Genomic DNA, 18,484 nt, shown 5'->3' with positions numbered 1-18,484 from the left:
TGTCATTTGCTGGCTTTATCACTATACTAGCGCACTCTTGTATGATATCAAATTATTATCATAGTCGCATCACATGAAATCTCATGAACACATAAAAATAGTATTAAAGCACGAAATCATTGTTAGCAAAAAAAAAGGCACGAAAACATTAAAAAGATGCAAACAGCCCCCACAACTTCATAGATCTTCGTTATCAGTCTTGAGGAACTCTAAGAAGAGACCGCACATCGCTGTCCACGTCTCTACAAAACAAAAGAAGCATGTATTGATTATAAAACTAGAGGTTATACATAGGATATGCCAATAATACAATTAACTTACTCAAGTAACCCCGTGTATTAGTAAATCGCATCATTGGAAAACACATGAGTTTTGATCTTGGTGTCGTGAACACAAATTTTGGCGGATAATATTCTATACCAACTCGGCCAACAGTAATTTGGAATGAAGAAGAGCTTTTCTCAAGGTTAGCTTCTCCATACCACGGGACAATCACATCGTCCTCGCAACACTTTGGTACTACTTTCTCCCTGCGTGGTGGCAAATTACTATTCAAAGGCCACTTATTGTCACCTACTGATGATTCCTTCCCAAGTTGTGTACCAATAACACCCACAGTGCTCAACAGAATTTCGTCTTCGTTCCATTTCCATCTTAGTGCCCATGGCCCTTCAATGTCGTGATTCGTCAAGTAGTCGGTGATTGTGACATTAGCTGAGTAGCTACCACGAGTTTCATTCATGATGTCCCACCTTATCCTCACATATCCGTCTGGAATCTTAACTATATATACATATACGCAGACAGAAGAAAAAACATGTAAATTCATGAAACTTAAATAGCTTTTTTTTTACCATACAATGAAGAATCACAATTACAGTTAGCATTCCTACATGGGATATATCGACCCAATGAAGCCTCCACCAAAAGAAGCAAGATAGTCAGAAAGAGCAATGCGTGTTGAATATGCACACACCACATTGTTAATCCCTAGAGATAGCAACCAATCTTTAGGAAATTATCTTTGGATCTTTTAGTTTTATAAATAGGACAAGTTTTCACTTTTCACCGTATAAGTTTTACATTAGGTTTTGATAACCTTTTCCTACTATGATTGGGCAAAATATTAGGGATAATATCTTTTAGCAAAATAATAATAATAACTCTCGGGATGATAAAGTATTTTCTTTTAAAATATTTATTGATTTACTTCTAAGTGCTAATTCTGAATTTTTTTTTTGTCGAAAATTAAGTTACTTGACAAGATTTTTTCTGCTTTCGAAAAATATACATGGTATTATTGATTTATAATAAATAGTTATTTGTTGAATTTTGATATTATTTAATTAGCTCACTTTTTAGTCGGAAGACATATTAGTAATTTTGTTGACAAACTTTTATTTAATGAAAACTAGATTTTGACCCGCGCTTAGAAAGCGCGGATTTATTTTTTGAATTTAATAATTTTTATTATAAATTTTTATATAAGATAGTTTATATTGTTTGGCCATATTATTCAGAACCGAATAATCAACTCGTACCAAATTGAAAAAATGAAACCAAACTTGAACCAAAATTTATAAATAACCGAATATATCATATATATCTAGAACCAAGATAAATAGATACCTGAATTTTTAAAATACAAATTATATACCTACAAATATTAATTATATGTAATTTCTAAATAACCAAATATCTTAAATATACTATTTATAAGCTGAATTATCCAATAAAAACAAATTACTCAAAAAAAAATTTCAAATATTAAAAAAAATATCTTAATAAGTCCTCAACATTTAGTCTAAGTTTCCACTAAAAGGAACCAAAACACTAATAAGTGGTATCCACAGTCAAACCAGTAAACGCAGTCACCATATATAATCTAGTTTTAATTTAATAAAAATCTATTATTTAAAATCCTTTAAAATCTAAAACTCATATTAACTCGTGAATCTATACCAGATGACATGGTAAAAATCTAAAATAACATGATAATATTTTTTAATTTTTGATTAAATTTCTCATATAAATTTTACTAAGATATAAAATTGAATAAACTATATTTTTTTATGTTATACATTCTAGTTTATAGGTTTTATAATGACTATATTAAGATTAAATTTTTGAGTTTTAGAAATAAAATTATTATTAAGTTGAGTATAGTTGAGTTACCTATAAATGTTAAAAATAAATAATATATTTTATTTAAACATAAAAAATATTCTAAAAATGCTATAATTTTCTGAGAAAATATTTATACAAAACATTTCTCCTAATAAACCCAGTTGTAAAGGATTTTCATCACAAAAATAACCTAGGAAAGTTTTCAAAGAAAAAGCTATAATTTTGAAATATAATTAAGCTTGTTGTTGTACTGTGAAGTATTTCTCTAATCGTAATTGGAAGTTAATATGTTTTGACCGTCGAATGGTATCATGTTTTTAACTTTCTGTTAACCGTACTTGCATCATGTTTTTATGTTAATTTGGATCATAAAATATTTAATATGAATTAAATGTATGGTATTGTTCAGATTTTAATTACCAATAAATTCAAATGTTTTTATAGTAACTGCTTTTGTTAAAGAAAAATGATCGTAGGTTGTATGATTTTAAATCAATTATAAAATAATATGTTTTTTAATAGGTTTAGTGGCACAAAAGTAATATTTCAAGGAGAAAAAGGGGTAAAATATATCAATGATTTTGAATTAATAATATTGATGTATAAATCTTTGGTGTATTATAGTAAGTTGAGTATTAAATAAGAGCATTGGTTATTTTATAGTTAGAGAAATATAAGGTAATTGATTAGTGTACAGTTAGAGAAATATAAGGTGAGACCAAAAAAATAGTTAAGTTTGGTGAATAGGTCCAATAACCTTTCATAAGTAGATTTTTTTGGACTCCTTCCCTTTTAATAGTATAGATTATAATATTATACATGATTTATATATATTCAGTTTTGTATATAATTTATGAACACCCGTTTTAAAAGTAGTTTAACTTTTTTATTTAATATATTTGTATAGTATATAAAATGGAAATTTGTAAGAATTTAGCATACGTATATTTCATTTGGTTCTAGGTGATAACAGCAGCGCAGTACTTTGTCTGGTTCTATTGCCTGTTACATTTGTTTCTACCATGGAGCCGTATGAAGCTGGAATGGGAAGCCTTGTTACGCATCATCTTGTGGATTGGAGCTCAGACACATTTGCTGTTGTGGGGATACATGCTTGAGTTCAAGGGCTTAAACGTCTTTCTACAGCTACGGATGGCGAGTTTGGTGTTTCTGGCTGCAACCACATTTTGATATCATACAATTTTCTACATTAGGAAGACTCAACTTATCTTTAAAGCTATCATACAATTTTCTACATTCACCTGGTTTTGATATAAAGCTTATGTTTACAGTATCAAAACCTATGTTGTGGCATCCCAGATTCCCAGGACTGTTTTTTAAATCAAACAAGACATTTTTGTAACATGCCTAATCCCTCATCTCCGGTTTCAAAAGTAAATGTATAGTTTCCATAATTACCTTCATAGATTGCATCGGCCGCAGGATTTTGGATGTTAATAGCATTGTCTTTTTTTGCACCTATCATTTGTGTATCATGTCTAGGCCCACTCCACGAAAAGCATTAAGTTTAGGAGGCCATAACAGAAAAATTATACATATCCTTTTCCGACAATTTCCACCAGCAATTTTTGCCCGTGTGTATATCGGAGATCTCCCGGTGGAAGAGTGGCTACATATTGACACATACAATACTGTCTGTCTCAATCTGTAATCACTTTTCTACAAGGGCATCTTCAACTACACAAGGGAAAAATTGCAAATGCAAATTTCCGAAGGAGAATATGATAATTTATCTATCATGGACTCATAAACTTAATGTTTGTCTTGACGTAAGCGTAGACATTATAGACAAATGAGAGGTGTAAAAAAAAAGAACAAGAAAAATCATGTTTTGTTATCGTTCGAGGGAAATGTGATGTCAAGAACATGTGATTTGGAAGGGTTATGTATTGGGGTTTTTATTAGCATCTCTTAAAAATGTTGTTGAACAACACTTACAGCACATCACTTCTCGAAAGTGTGATCAGTCACGATATATACCTTTTAAATCGAAATTAGTAAGGTTTTGGTGATAAATCGTATGTTTCTGATATAACCAACCATATGATTATCGTGCACCACCCAAACAATCGTACTTCGTTAGAAAAATCAAAAAATGTAAATACGTCTAATGTTAATTAATTTTAACTTTTAACCGCTGACTTTAAAAAAGAAAACCTGGATGGAAAACGACGTCGTGTGGAATAAAAAAAAAAGAACGAGGACGTTGTTTACCCTTTGCCGCAGGTTCCCTCTCTCTGCTCGTTTCTCTTCCGGCGGCTTGAGCTCCCTGTCTCTGCCCTTCTCTTCCGTCCCTGCTCAAGGTACCGAGCTCTGTGTTCCGTACAAGGTACTTTCTCTCTCCTCTCCTCTATCCCTCTCTTGGTTTCTCTATGTCTCTCTCTAGGTTCTGATTGCTCTGCTTGTTATGATGCTTTAGAGAAAAGTTATGCCTTTGTGATACTGTTATTGGATCTCAGCTTTTGCATTGTTACAAGAACGAAATGATTGACCTTTATCGTGCTCTGTTAGTTTTTTTTTTAAATTTGCTGTTTGTTCTGTGTAAATTGTGAGCAGAAACATTAACAGTTGTTATGTGCGAGTTCGCTGTTTGGTTCTGTGGAAGATATGAACAATGTTGTATGAATGATTAGCCTACATAATAAGTTTACATCCATCTCTTAATTAGTAAAAAGGCTCGAAATTTTATACTACATTAACTTGCTTTCCCAGGAAACTTCAACAAATCTTGTAGATTCTTATTGAATTGGAACCCTCTGATAAATCATATTCTCTTAGATAGAAACTGTTTATCATTTTATGAGCACAAGGTTTCATGCTTTTAGCTTATCTTTTATTTATTTTTAATGTGCTGGTTGCAAACCAACCTAGGTCCTCGTCTACTTACAGTCGCTGACTTTTGAGGCCAATTGAATCTCTGGGCATTGTTTTGAGAGACCTCGGAGATGATGGTTTTAAGGGAAAATGATCAAGGCATCTATGTTATATGATTGATATCACTCTGAAGCCTTTTGGTGTGTGAATCCTCCCAAGTTTTCGACACCCTAATTGCATGTATGTTGAGGTACAGTTTTAGAAAACATTTCTAGATCTTGTCTTCTTGATTTATTCTCCCTTTATGTTTTGATATTTTTCTCTTGTCTTCAGATTGTTTCAGACCTGCAAAGGTGGGCGCTTTACGAGAAACTTGCAGTCTGTCGCATTAGTTCTCAGAGAATTCTCAGCACCTGCAAATGCTTTGCAAGACTACAGGAAAGATCGTGGTACTGATGATGTTCACATGCTATTCAGACAGTGCACTAAACTCCACTCAGCCAAGTGCCTTCACGCGCGTCTCATTGTCTCCCAAGCCATCCAAAACGTCTGCGTCTCCGCTAAACTCGTTAACCTCTACTGTTATCTCGGGAGCCTCGCGTTGGCTAGGCACGCCTTTGACAGCATCCAGAACAAAGACGTTTACGCTTGGAACGCGATGGTTTCTGGCTACGTCCGTTTGGGAAGCTCTTCGGAAGCTATTAAGTGTTTTAGTCTCTTCATGATGACTTCAGGACTACAGCCTGATTACCGCACTTTCCCTTCGGTCTTGAAAGCTTGTAGAAGTCTCCTTGATGGGATGAAGATTCACTGCTCGGCCTTGAAGTATGGGTTTGTCTGGGACGTCTTCGTCGCTGCGTCGTTGGTCCATTTGTACTGCAGGTACGGACCTGTGGCGAACGCGCGGAGACTCTTCGATGAGATGCCTGTGCGAGACATGGGCTCTTGGAACGCGATGATCTCAGGGTACTGCCAAAGCGGGAACGCCGAGGAGGCGTTAGCTCTCTCTAAAGAGCTGAAAGTCATGGATGCTGTTACTATCGTGAGCCTCCTCGCCGCTTGCACGGAGGCTGGAGATTTCGTTAGAGGAGTTTTGATTCATTTGTACTCTATTAAACACGGGCTTGACTCTGAGCTGTATGTTTCCAACAAGCTTATTGATATGTACGCCGAGTCTGGTAACCTCAAGGGTTGCCAGAAGGTGTTTGATGAGATGGTTGTGAGGGATTTGATTACTTGGAACTCTATGATCAAGGCCTATGAGGTGAATGAGCAGCCGCTTAGAGCGCTTAGGCTGTTTGAGGAGATGCAGTTTAACAGAATCCAACCAGATTGTCTCACTTTGATTAGTTTGGCTTCTACGCTCGCGCAGTTAGGGGACGTTCGAGGTGGTAGATCAGTCCAAGGCTTCACGTTGCGGAAGGGGTGGATTTTGGAAGATGTGACCGTTGGAAACACGGTCGTTGACATGTACGCAAAGCTAGGCCTTGTGGATTCAGCGAGAGCGGTGTTTGATTATCTCTCAAACAAAGATGTGATTTCATGGAATACAATAATATCTGGTTATGCGCAAAACGGTTTCGCTACTGAAGCCATTGAGATGTATAACGAAATGGAGGAGGAAGAAGGCGGAGAGATAAACCCTAACCAAGGGACTTGGGTGAGTGTTTTGCCCGCTTGTTCTCAGTCTGGGGCGTTGCGTCAAGGCATGAAAATCCATGGGCGTCTCTTGAAGAACGGTCTTTGTTCGGATGTTTTCATTGGAACAAGCCTTGCTGACATGTACGGAAAATGCGGACGGCTGGAGGACGCGCTCTCTTTGTTCTATCAAATCCCAAGAGTCAACTCGGTGCCATGGAACACGTTAATAGCGTGTCATGGCCTTCACGGGCATGGGGAGAAGGCAATGATGCTGTTTAGAGAGATGCTTGACGAAGGAGTGAAGCCTGATCATATCACATTCGTGACTCTGTTGTCAGCTTGTAGCCATTCTGGATTAGTAACCGAGGGTCAGTGGTTGTTTGAGTTAATGCAAAGAGATTATAACATAGCGCCGAGCTTGAAACATTACGGTTGTATGGTGGACTTGTTTGGCCGAGCCGGTCAGTTAGAAACCGCTTTTAACTTCATCAAAGCAATGCCGGTGCAGCCTGATGCATCCATCTGGGGAGCTCTTCTCGGTGCTTGTAGAGTCCACGGAGACGTGGACTTAGGGAAGGTTGCGTCTGAGCATCTGTTCGAGGTCGAGCCTGAGCATGTTGGGTATCACGTTTTGCTCTCGAACATGTACGCTAGCGCTGGAAAATGGGAGGGAGTCGATGAGATACGTGGCAAAGGTTTGAGGAAGACACCGGGGTGGAGCTCGATGGAAGTGAACAACAGAGTGGAAGTGTTTTACACGGGGAACCAAACGCATCCCATGTACGAGGAGATCTACAAGGAGTTGAGGTCGTTGCACGAGAAGGTGAAGATGATTGGGTATGTACCGGATCATAGGTTCGTGCTGCAGGATGTTGAGGATGATGAGAAAGAGCATATACTGATGAGTCATAGCGAAAGGTTGGCTATTGCCTTTGCGCTTGTTACCACTCCTCCGAAGACGAGGATTCAGATTTTTAAGAATCTGAGGGTGTGTAGCGATTGTCATAGCGTTACTAAGTTTATGTCGAGGATCACTGAGAGAGAGATCGTTGTGAGAGATTCAAACCGGTTTCATCATTTTAAAGATGGAGTCTGCTCTTGTGGTGATTACTGGTGAATGATTAACCGGTTCCAGTCAATATTGAACTTGGTTTTGGTTGCCTTGGATCTACTGGAGCTAGTGCTTGCAGTGATCCAATACAAAACTTCTCCATATGAAGCCAGAAGAAGGAAGGCTTGTTATGCATCATCCTATGGAGTAGAGCTCAGATACATGGTCTAATTCAAGGCAGCAATGGACGGCTAGTGTTTGCTGTGTCTGGCTGCAAACACCTTTGGTTTTCGTCAAAATCATATACGCCATCGATTCTCTCCTCTCTTTAGATGGTATGAAACCTCCTCTGCTCTTCTTTTGCGAGATCTCTGAGTGATACTAATTAAATGTTGTTTGCTTTCTTTGTATGTGGATCATTTCATAAATTTTGTTACTCTCTACAATTATACAAATGTGAGAGTACATCTTTAACAGATAACCATTCGTTTTGTATATAATTAGTACTAGACAGTCACTTGAATAAAACAAGGAATACACATCTATTTGAAGTTTTCAACTATAGAAAAGCGTTTTTTTTAAGGACAAAAACTGTAAAGCTGATTGTGAAGAATTAACAAAGCTTCCTAGAGAAATTAATAAAACCACTTCCAACGCAAGTGAGTATTGACAGTTCCTGACACTGTGTCAGGTCTAAAGATAAATGAAGAAGTAAATACAGTGAGAAACTGAACATTTGGAACTTATAAAGAGAACTTCTCCACCTCCATTTGGAGCTACTCCACGGGCTTTGATCACAAATTCTCAATACATGCTTTTAAAGAAGTGTCCTTGTGTTTTTCAAGTTACTGCTGTACATAAGCTGGACTAAGGATTTATGCCAACAAGCCAAGCCTCATATGGTCATATGAGCTTTAGGCCTTAGATACATAGTTTGTCTATGAGGCTTTTTATTTTGAAATTGTATTTTTTTTTTCCTTTACAACTTTTTAAATATGCGTATGGTTGGTTGTATTTAACGTTTTAATAATCTTTATGACATTGTCCAAAGTTGAAGATGACTGCTTATACTTCAGAAGCACCACTACATGAAACATCCCTCTAAAAGATGAGTCAAAATTTAGTCATATTTATAGTAATGGTGGTTTATTTTATAAGCTAGTGACACCGGTAACGATATCAATAACACAGTGAGTTATCAGCGTGAATCGAATGAGAGGATGAAATGAATGTTTTTTTTGTGATAATGATGTGGACGGTGTTAATAATCAATAATAGTAGGTGTGACATTGTGACTGGGACTTTGTAAATGACAGGTCACTAATTTATGTAACGAAACCTCATATTTATCTGTGTAACAGTGATGACAAAAAGTGCTAATTTCTTTTTCCGTTTGTATTTTTTATTTGCAGCTCTAAAGGTATTGGATATTCAATTTCATCTTATGGTAGTTTCTATGTATGGTTAAAATTAAATAAAGATGTTGCTTGTTTAAGTTTTTTTTTTCTTTCTTTTGGTTGTTTCAAGGAATAATCTACTAATAATAAGAATCCTGATTAATTCCAAAGGTTGTAAATCTACTTATGTGAAAGGTTGTGTCTTTTGTAAAAATATTTAAAAGGTTGTGTCTTTTACAAAAATATTACAAGGTTGTGTCTTTTATAAAAATTGATTGAAAGGTTGTGTCTTTTGTAAAAAAAAAATGTTTAAAAGGTTGTGTCTTTTACAAAAATGCTGAAAGGTTGTGTCTTTTAAAAATCTATAAATAGTCTCTGCCATCAATTTCTCAAAATATAATTTTCACTCATCAACTAATAATAAAATGGTGGAAAAAAAGTTCTAAACAATTAAATGGATACAAATTTTTAGAAGACATTCAAATGATAAGCAAAAAATATTAGGAAGAATTTTACGTGTGTGGATAACTAAAAATCCAAAACAAAATAATGAAATCATTAGTCTCAATTTTCTTATATTAGATGAAAAGGTTTGTCTTTCACACATACAAGTTTGTTTATATCTGTTCATGTTATTGTCCTGTTCTTCTTGATATTGTTGCTATTGTAAAACAAACCAGCAAGCACGTATAATAAGATCACATTTTAGTTTATATATGAATGTGTACGTAAACTATTTTATTGTTTTATTTTTGGTTGCAGAATGAAACAATTGTTGGTTCTATTAATAGTAAATATATACAACAATTTGAAGAATATTTTGATGAGGGAAACATTTTATTAATCACTGATTTTGAAGTTTGGAAAACAACAAAAAATTATAAAATTCCAAAGGTTGTGAATCCCAATTATGTTGAAAGATTGTGTATTTTCTAAAAGATGTCAAGAAGGGTTGTGTCTTTTCAAAAAGTTCAATGTTTGAAGGTTGTGTATTTCCTAAAAATTCATATAAGTATCTTTTAAAAAGTGAAAAGTTGTGACTATTCTTATAAGTATCTTTTAAAATAACTACTTTTAAATAGAAAGAATGTGACTATTTAAATTGAAGAATTGTAACTATTCAAAATAGATTTAAAATCTATAAATATTCTATGTTCAAGCATTTATCAAAATAAAAAATTTCACTAATCGAACTAATAATAAACTGGGTATTTAGTTCAGTTTACTTGTCCGTCAGTAAAATTTTCAACGTCACTGACGGCGGGTGATGTTACGGGTCCGTTTAGTGTATTGAAACGTCTTGGAACGTCTCTCGTGGCCATGTAAATCCAGCGGTTATGTTTGGAATGGCGGTTGCTGGTCGGATTAGCGTTCCAATCGCTATGTTCTACTGGACTTCACAGATGATTGCCTCTGTTATGGCTTGTCTTGTCCTTAAAGTAATCGTAGTTGAACAGGTAATCAGCATTTTCCTTGCACATGTTATTAGTTTTTTTCTTTAATTTGTGTTTATAACATCTCTGCTTGAGTTGTTCCGCACGTACCGATCTATAAGATTGCCGGAGAAATGACGGGGTTTGGAGCATAGGGTGTCTTAGCGCTCGTCCTTGTCTACACCGTGTTCGCGGCTAACAACCCGAGACGTGGCTTATGAAGGAGCCAGGAATCCGGGCGTTCGTCCTTTAGCCGTGGGACCGATATTCATAGGGTTTGCTGCGGGCGCTAATGTTTAGCCGCTGGTCCATCCTCTGGAGGAGCCATGAATCCGGCATGTGCCTTTGGGTCTGCTATGATGTATGGAAGACGACCGTGGTTCTTCCACAGGAGATGCTACTGGTGTTTGATGACTTATGCGTCTAGTATTTTATATATTTCTACGTTGAAGTAGAGCGTTACTACGTAACAATCTTAAAAATGGACTGGAAAATATAGAGTTAATTTTTAAAAAAATATTTGGTTACAGATTTATTTATAACCAATTTTGACAATTCTAAACAATTATATTGAAAACATGTTTCATAAACTATAATTTGTAGAAATATATTTATATATTTCCTTATCTATATTATTATTTTGTTACATTTAATTTTATTTATAATCTTTTAAAAAAATTAATATATGTTTCAATATCTTTTAATTACTTTTTAATAATTACTTTTTAACATTTCATCTAGGGTTGTGTTCTTTCAACAAGATGCATCTTTCTATTTTTAAGTCAAAAGTTGTATTTTTAAAAATTAATAACTTTTCAAATCTATTTATTTTACCGTGTGACATTGTGTTATTTGTATGCTTCGAAGCGTTGGAATGTCTACGGTTGTGTCTATTCAATATTCTTGCAGTTATAACTAAAAACATTGCAGTTATGTTTAAATCATTATTAACTTTTTGTTCAAACCTTTTGAGAAAACATGATGGAGTTTATAAATGTTTTTATTTGAACCAAAACCCTTGACACTACTAATATAAAATGAAGCTACCAGAAGATGTGTAATATCTTAGTTAAAGTTTTCAACAATTCATGTAAAGATTTTAGGACTGTAGATTAGTTAACAAAGAGATAAACAGATTTTTAAAGTAATTTTTGGGTTTAAAAATCTACAAATAAGCAAAGTAAACTTCCATTTGATGAGCTTACTCTTTTTAAACATAACTATTTTCCGAGGATTGTGTTGGTGACAATGTCGAAACTCTTTATTATCTGCCGTTTTATGTAAAGGAGACATTTTAAAGATTACTATATATTGGGTATAATAACTTTGTTGGAACGATGATTTAACTCAATGATTTGCATTAATTATGGCGATATAGGATTGTAAAGGTGTATTTGAATTTGTAAAATTGTATAAGTCTTAGATCTATATCATTATAGTTTATGATGAAAGAATACATGTTATTAGAGGTGGGCGTTCGGGTATCCATTCGGATTCGATTCGGATCTATTCGGGTTTCGAATTTTTTGGGACAAAGATTTCAGTTTCATTTTGGTATTTCTAAGTTTCGGTTCAAGTTCGGTACGGATTTTTGCGGGTTCGGATAATCCACTAAAATTATTTAAAAAATTTTAAAATTCATTATATATTTTAAATTTCTAAAACTCTATAAACAAAATAATATATTACATACAAATTTGAATAGCATATGTCAAAATACCTAAACTTAACATATAATTTGATTTGGTTTGAATATTTGGATAGCTAATCAATAGATATTTCAAGTATTTTTGGTGTTTTGAGTAAATTTTAGCTATTGTAAACATTTACTTTTGATTATTGGTATATATTTTCAAGTATTTTGGATAATTAAAAAATATCTTATATATTTTGGATGTTTTTAATAGACATTAAATCTAAAATATATTTATATAGGGGGTATAAAAATCTATTTCGGATACATTTGGGTACCCGAAATACTTTGTTCGGGTCAAGCTTGGTTCTGGTTTTTAGATACCAAAACTTTTAATCCGTTCAGATATTTAATCAATTTCAGTTCGGGTTCGATACTACTTTTTCGGGTCGGATTCGGTTCAGTACTTCGATTCAGATTTTTTGCCTTACATGTTATACAAAGAGGAAATATTTCATAACCTCTTAAATAATTATATTTTTAAAAAGAAATAATATATACTATATGAAATAAAATTACCAATATAGCCACATATAATATACTGTATATTGTAACATGGGTGCCTCCTTAAAAAAATTATAAATAGTTTTTCACGATGTAAAAAAAAGTTTTAACAAAAAGAATTTTACAAAATATAAGATATTTGTTTCTGTAAAATGAGTTTATGGGTGATATCTCACAGGTTCTTTGCCTATATAAATGTTTTAAATTTTTTAAAAAATAAGTAATTATCTTTCATGATTTTAAAATATCATGAAAGTCTGATCGTGTCATTATAAGTTATCATTTTAATTTAGTAAATGATTAGATTTAAATATGTTTTCCTGTTTTGATTAGTTTCAAATATATTAAATTGCATTAAAGTCTTTTGAATAACATGCCTAAAGTAATAATAAGAAATATATCTTAATTGGTAATAACTTATTTGTATTTTAATTATAATCTAGAGCTTTAAAACAAATATACCTTTTTAGTATCTATACTATTATTTGCGAAGTAAATTTTTGCAATTAAGCTCTCACGTTGAAAGTTAGACTGGTTAATATCGTTTATACCCTTAATGAATAAAATGTATAAATAAATTAAAAAATAAAAACGAAATTTTAATTGATTTTGATTAGATAATTGATTATTATTAAAAATAGTAAGAATTATCCAAAATCTGAAAATATAATTTAAAAAGAGATAACTTCTGTATATATTGTATTGTTATCTGAAAAAATATTTAAATAAAAAGTTAAAAACATAAATTCTATAACTAAATATTAATTAAATAAAATTATTAATTATAGTTAAAAATAGAATATTGAATTATCCAAAATCTAAAAATATAATTTAAAAAGATAATTTATATATATATATATATATTGTATTGTTATCTGAAAAAATATTTTAGTAAAACGTTAAAAACATAAATTATATAATTAAATATCAATCAAACATTTTTTTAATTATATAATTTTAAACTATTATTTGAGAAGTAAATTTTCGCAATGAAGTTTTCACGTTGAAAGTTAGAGTGGTTAATATAGTTTAACCCTTAATGAATAAAATGTATAAATAAATTAAAAAATAAGAACAAATTTAATTGATTTTGATTAGATAATTGATTAATATTAAGAATAATAAGAATTATCCAAAATATGAAAATATAATTTAAAAAAAAGATAACTTCTGTATATATTGTATTGTTATCTGAAAAATTCTTTAAGTAAAAAGTTTAAAACATCATTTTTATAACTAAATATTAATTAAATAAAATTATTAATTATATAATTAAAAATAGAATATTGAATTATCCAAAATCTAAAAATTATAATTAAAAAAGATAATTTATATATATATTGTATTGTTATATGAAAAAATATTTTAGTAAAACGTTAAAAACACAAATTATATAATTAAATATTAATCAACTATTTTTTAAATTATATAATTAAAAATATAATATTGAATTATTTTAAGATTTATTTTAGTAATGAATCTATATATATAAAAATATGTTTGCCTCTCTCCTAAGCTATCCACATGGAAAGTCACTCTCTCACAGACCAACATGTATCTTTGAGTTTTATTTCTTTAGCTAGACTTGAATTTAACTTTGGGCTTATACTATGAACAATTGAAATAGCTTTTTACTCTTTAGTAGTATTATTGAATGTGTTAATTATTTCTTAATACATAGTAGATAAAACAAAAAAACACACATTACGATATGGATGTGATATTATCGTCAAAGCAATATTTACCATATGTACCTCATCCTGTGATAATTTATAAAGTAGCAACGAATCTATGAGTTCAGCAAATTTGCAATTACCTACTTTAGAATTTTAAGTATATAAACAGTCAACAATAGTGTGTTGAATATTATATTCATATAATTTAAAAGCTTTTACAAATTTTTATTTTTAAACATACACCAAAAACTTTATGAAAGTAAATATCCATTCAGGTTCTCAACCACTTCAAATACCACCAACACCAAAAAAATTTAATCAAGTGCACCAAAACTATAATATATTTAAAACTACAATAAATACATTAGTTAATGAAAAATTCTTTTTAAAAAAATATTGTGGATGCATACATAAATATTAAGAGAAATGTATAAAAGGAAATAAAAGTAACAATAACTTGAAAAACAAAATATATAAGACTCAAAATATTTATGATTTGTGGTATAAGATATATTCAACTTATTGTCACAAAAAACCTAAAAAGAAATACATCTTTTAAGAACCTTAAAAATCACTTTAAATTTTTTTAACATTTTAAGAAAAACTATAAATCAACAATATTAATATAAAATTTATTCCCAAAAACTCAACACTAAATGCATAAACAAAAAACAAACAAACCCTAAACCATATAATACTAAGCATTATTCTAAATAAAACCTTAAATCCAACATAAACCAAACGCTAAACCTTTTCTATTGCCTAAAACCCTAAATCCTACCTAACCCTAAACCCTACATAAACCTAGACCTTAACCCTATCTAACCCTAAACCCTTCATACTACCTAAACCCTAAACTTATCTAATTGTAAACCTACCTAACCCTAAAAGTAAACCCTACCTAACCCTAAACCCTATTTAACCCTAAACTCCACCTAATCCTAAACCCTTCCTAACCCTAAAACCTACCTAACCCTAACCCTAAACCCCACCTACCCTAAACCCTACCAAAACCCTACTAACCCTAAACCCCACCTACCTTAAACCCTACCTAACCCTAAACCCTACTAACCCTACCTAACCCTAACCCTACATAACCCTAAACCCTACTAACCCTACCTAACCTAAACCCTACTAACCTAAACCCTTCTAACCCTAAACCCTACCTAACCTAAACCCTACTAACCTTAAACCCTACTAACCCTAAACCCTTCTAACCCTAAACCCTACCTAACCGTAAACCCTACCGAACCCTAAACCCTACCTAACCCTAAACCCTACCTAACCCTAGACCCTACCGAACCCTAAAACCCTACCTAATTCTAAACCCTACCTAACCCTAACCCAACCTAACCCTAAACCCTACTAACCCTAAACCCTTCTAAACCCTAAACCCTACCTAACCTTAAACCCTTCTAACCCTAAACATGACCTAACCCTAAACCTTGCTAACCCTAAACCTACCCTCACCCTAAACCCTTTCTAACCTTAAATCCTATTAACCCTACTAACCCTAAACCCTTTCTAACCCTAAACCATGCTAACCCTAAACCCTTTCTAACCCTAAACCCTACCAAACCCTAAACCCTACCAAACCCTAAACCCTACCTAACCCTAAACCCTACCTAACTCTAACCCCTTTCTAACCCTAAACCCCTTCTAACCCTAAACCCTTTCTAACCCTAAATCCTACTTAACCCTAAACCCTACCTAACCCTAAACCCTTTCTAGCCTTAAATCCTACTAACCCTAAACTTTTTTAACCCTAAACCATGCTAACCCTAAACCCTACCTAATTCTAAACCCTACCTAACCTTAACCCTACATAACCCAAAACCCTACTAACCCTAAACCCTACCTTACCCTAAAACCTTTCTAACCCTAAACCCTTTCTAGCCCTAACCCAAACCTACTAACCCTAAACCCTACTAAACCCTAACCCTACTAACCCTAAACCCTACATAACCCTCAACTGTAGCTAACCCTAAAACCTATTAGTCCTAAACCCTACCAACCCTAAACCCTACCTAGCCCTAAACCCTACTAACCCTAAACCCTACCTACCCTAAACCCTTTTTAACCCTAAACCCTGCTAACCCTAAACTCTGTCTAAACCTAACCCTAAAACCCTACCTAAACCTAACCATAAATCCCGCTAAAACTCTACCAACCCTAAACACTAAAAAATAATCTCAAAATTTAAAGTTAAAAAAACCTAAACTCTACCGCTATGTAATTTGTTGTTGTGATATTCAAATAACAAATTACATAGCGGATTTTAAATCTTACATCCGTTATTTTAATTGCCAAAATATTTTGAAAGTTGTATTTTATGAATAAAAAAGTTAAATTATATTTTAATAACGTTAAATTTTGTTAAAATAGAATGAAAAACTATTATCATAAATAAATAAAGAATTTTGATGAAATTTAAAAATCTTCGAATCGATAACAATTAATTAGTAATATTTCAAAAACCCTTAAACTATTATAGCAGCAGAATCTCAAAAAAAAAATTAAAGTTCTCAAACATTTACTTGCCAATAACCATCATTAAATCTTTGCTAATTCACAAAAAATAATATTCTTTACGTAAATTGGAAACAAGTTTTGTTTTTTGACTAGAGACCCAAGTTTAAATTATACCACTAAAATATTTTAATATTTAATTATTCAGAAATAACAAGTTAATGTTCTTAAAACAATAACCATTCTTAAATCTTTGCTCATTCAAAAAAATAATATTCTTTACATAAATTGGAAACAAGTTTTGTTTTTTTTGACTAGAGACCCAAGTTTAAATTATACCACTAAAATATTTTAATATTTAATTGTTCAGAAATATATATTTTATATTCGAGAGTATACAATGCATAGATGATACTAAACTGATTGCAAGAATTCTTTTTGTAAAACACAATATAAGTAGTATAGTATTCAAAGAACTTTTCAAAAATTTAGAAAAAATTTTAAGCCCGCATCGCGGGCAAAACACCTAGTTATCTGTAAATGTGTATAGACGCATCATGCATACTTACGTTGTGACATGGAAACTTACTCAAAAACAAAAGTAAATGTTTCTTTATAAATATATAAATTAAAAAATATATTTATTTATTTTAATAAAATAAATTTCCACGCGATATCTTTCATCCGAAGAAATTTTATAAAATGATATATACTTATTTTCTGTAAAATGAGCTCCGGTTGATTAAAAGTAGGCAATTTAATATATATAAAATATACATAATATTTTAGCCTCTTTATTATTATTGCAATTTGATGATTTATTTTTGTTTTGGTTATAAGTTTCAATTTCTCAAAATAAAAGGTAGATTCAAAATATAATAAAATCTAAAAATGTTTGAAAATGTGTCTTTTCATGGAAAATTGCCACAAATACCACATTCATAGTACTACTTTTCATGTATACAAACTACAATAATCACTTTTAACCTCACTTTTAATGAAGAGTAAAAGTTTATACTTCTAGATTTAACTAATCTAAATTTAGGGTTTAGAGTTGAATGGTAGGATAGGGTTTTTAGAATGTGAAATTTAGTATTCTAATAAATATATAAATAAATACTTAAATTTTTTTAAAAAATAGTTTCAAACATAATTTTTGATTTCAAAAAGAATTTTTGAAAAAAATAAAAAGAAAATTTCGTAAAAAGAATTCAAAAAAATTATAAAAAATTTCAAATGTGAAAAAGTTAATTCGAAAACGTAATTTTTTTATTTATTCAAATAATGATTTATTATATATATAGAAAACAAGGATATAAGAGTCTTTTGCCACATAATGAAGAATGTATTTTTGAAAATGTCTATTTAGTGGTGGTAAATATGAAAAGTGTTACCATGAAATTTCCCCTCTTTTCATTGTAAAAATGGGATTTTTTTAAAAATAAAATTCAAACTATGAAATGATATGTGTTTCTACAATTATGTGTCTTTCAACATGCAACTATTGAAAAAGATTGTGGAAAATATGTGTCAATGTGTCTTCGTCATAAAATGTGTATTTTCATGCTTAATTTACTATCTAAAAATAATTATCTCAAATCTAAAAGTTGTGGCTATTCTTATAGATTTTTGGAAAACAATGAATAGTATATGCTTTA

General features: G+C 31.7%; 2 protein-coding genes across 3 annotated transcripts; one reads left to right on the top strand and one right to left on the bottom strand.

Moving 5' to 3' along the window:
• Window positions 1–44: 44 nt before the first annotated feature.
• LOC106427303 lies at window positions 45–3,564 on the bottom strand. The gene is made up of 3 exons (XM_048749735.1): window positions 894–3,564; window positions 322–783; window positions 45–242 (listed from the first exon to the last, which is right to left on the bottom strand). Exons 1-3 carry the CDS (start codon window positions 979–981, stop codon window positions 178–180), a joined length of 615 nt encoding a protein of 204 aa, XP_048605692.1. The 5' UTR covers window positions 982–3,564; the 3' UTR covers window positions 45–177.
• A 643-nt stretch (window positions 3,565–4,207) lies between these two features.
• Window positions 4,208–8,199, top strand: LOC125575576 (pentatricopeptide repeat-containing protein At4g33990-like). Of its 2 annotated transcripts, none has more exons than XM_048749718.1 (3): window positions 4,208–4,477; window positions 5,020–5,202; window positions 5,296–8,199. In XM_048749718.1, exon 3 carries the CDS (start codon window positions 5,429–5,431, stop codon window positions 7,718–7,720), a length of 2,292 nt encoding a protein of 763 aa, XP_048605675.1. In that variant the 5' UTR covers window positions 4,208–4,477; window positions 5,020–5,202; window positions 5,296–5,428; the 3' UTR covers window positions 7,721–8,199. The 2 variants fall into 2 exon arrangements, with proteins under 2 accessions (XP_048605675.1, XP_048605673.1); XM_048749716.1 differs by having other exon boundaries at window positions 4,209–4,477; window positions 5,020–5,212.
• Window positions 8,200–18,484: the final 10,285 nt, after the last annotated feature.

Source organism: Brassica napus, chromosome A2, assembly GCF_020379485.1.
Source record: "Brassica napus cultivar Da-Ae chromosome A2, Da-Ae, whole genome shotgun sequence".
In the NCBI taxonomy this organism is placed as follows: Eukaryota; Viridiplantae; Streptophyta; class Magnoliopsida; order Brassicales; family Brassicaceae; genus Brassica; species Brassica napus.
The sequence above is the reverse complement of the archived record's forward strand: the minus strand, read 5'-3'. Positions and strand labels throughout refer to the sequence as shown.

What these genes read in the sequence shown, in the direction of transcription:
- LOC106427303 (XM_048749735.1), bottom strand. Translation starts at nt 981, where the DNA reads ATGTGGTGTGTGCATATTCAACACGCATTGCTCTTTCTGACTATCTTG. An exon ending in ATTGGGTCGATATATCCCAT is followed by an intron (nt 784 to 893) that starts GTAGGAATGCTA and finishes ATGTATATATAG; the next exon opens with TTAAGATTCCAGACGGATAT. An exon ending in TAATACACGGGGTTACTTGA is followed by an intron (nt 243 to 321) that starts GTAAGTTAATTG and finishes TTTGTTTTGTAG; the next exon opens with AGACGTGGACAGCGATGTGC.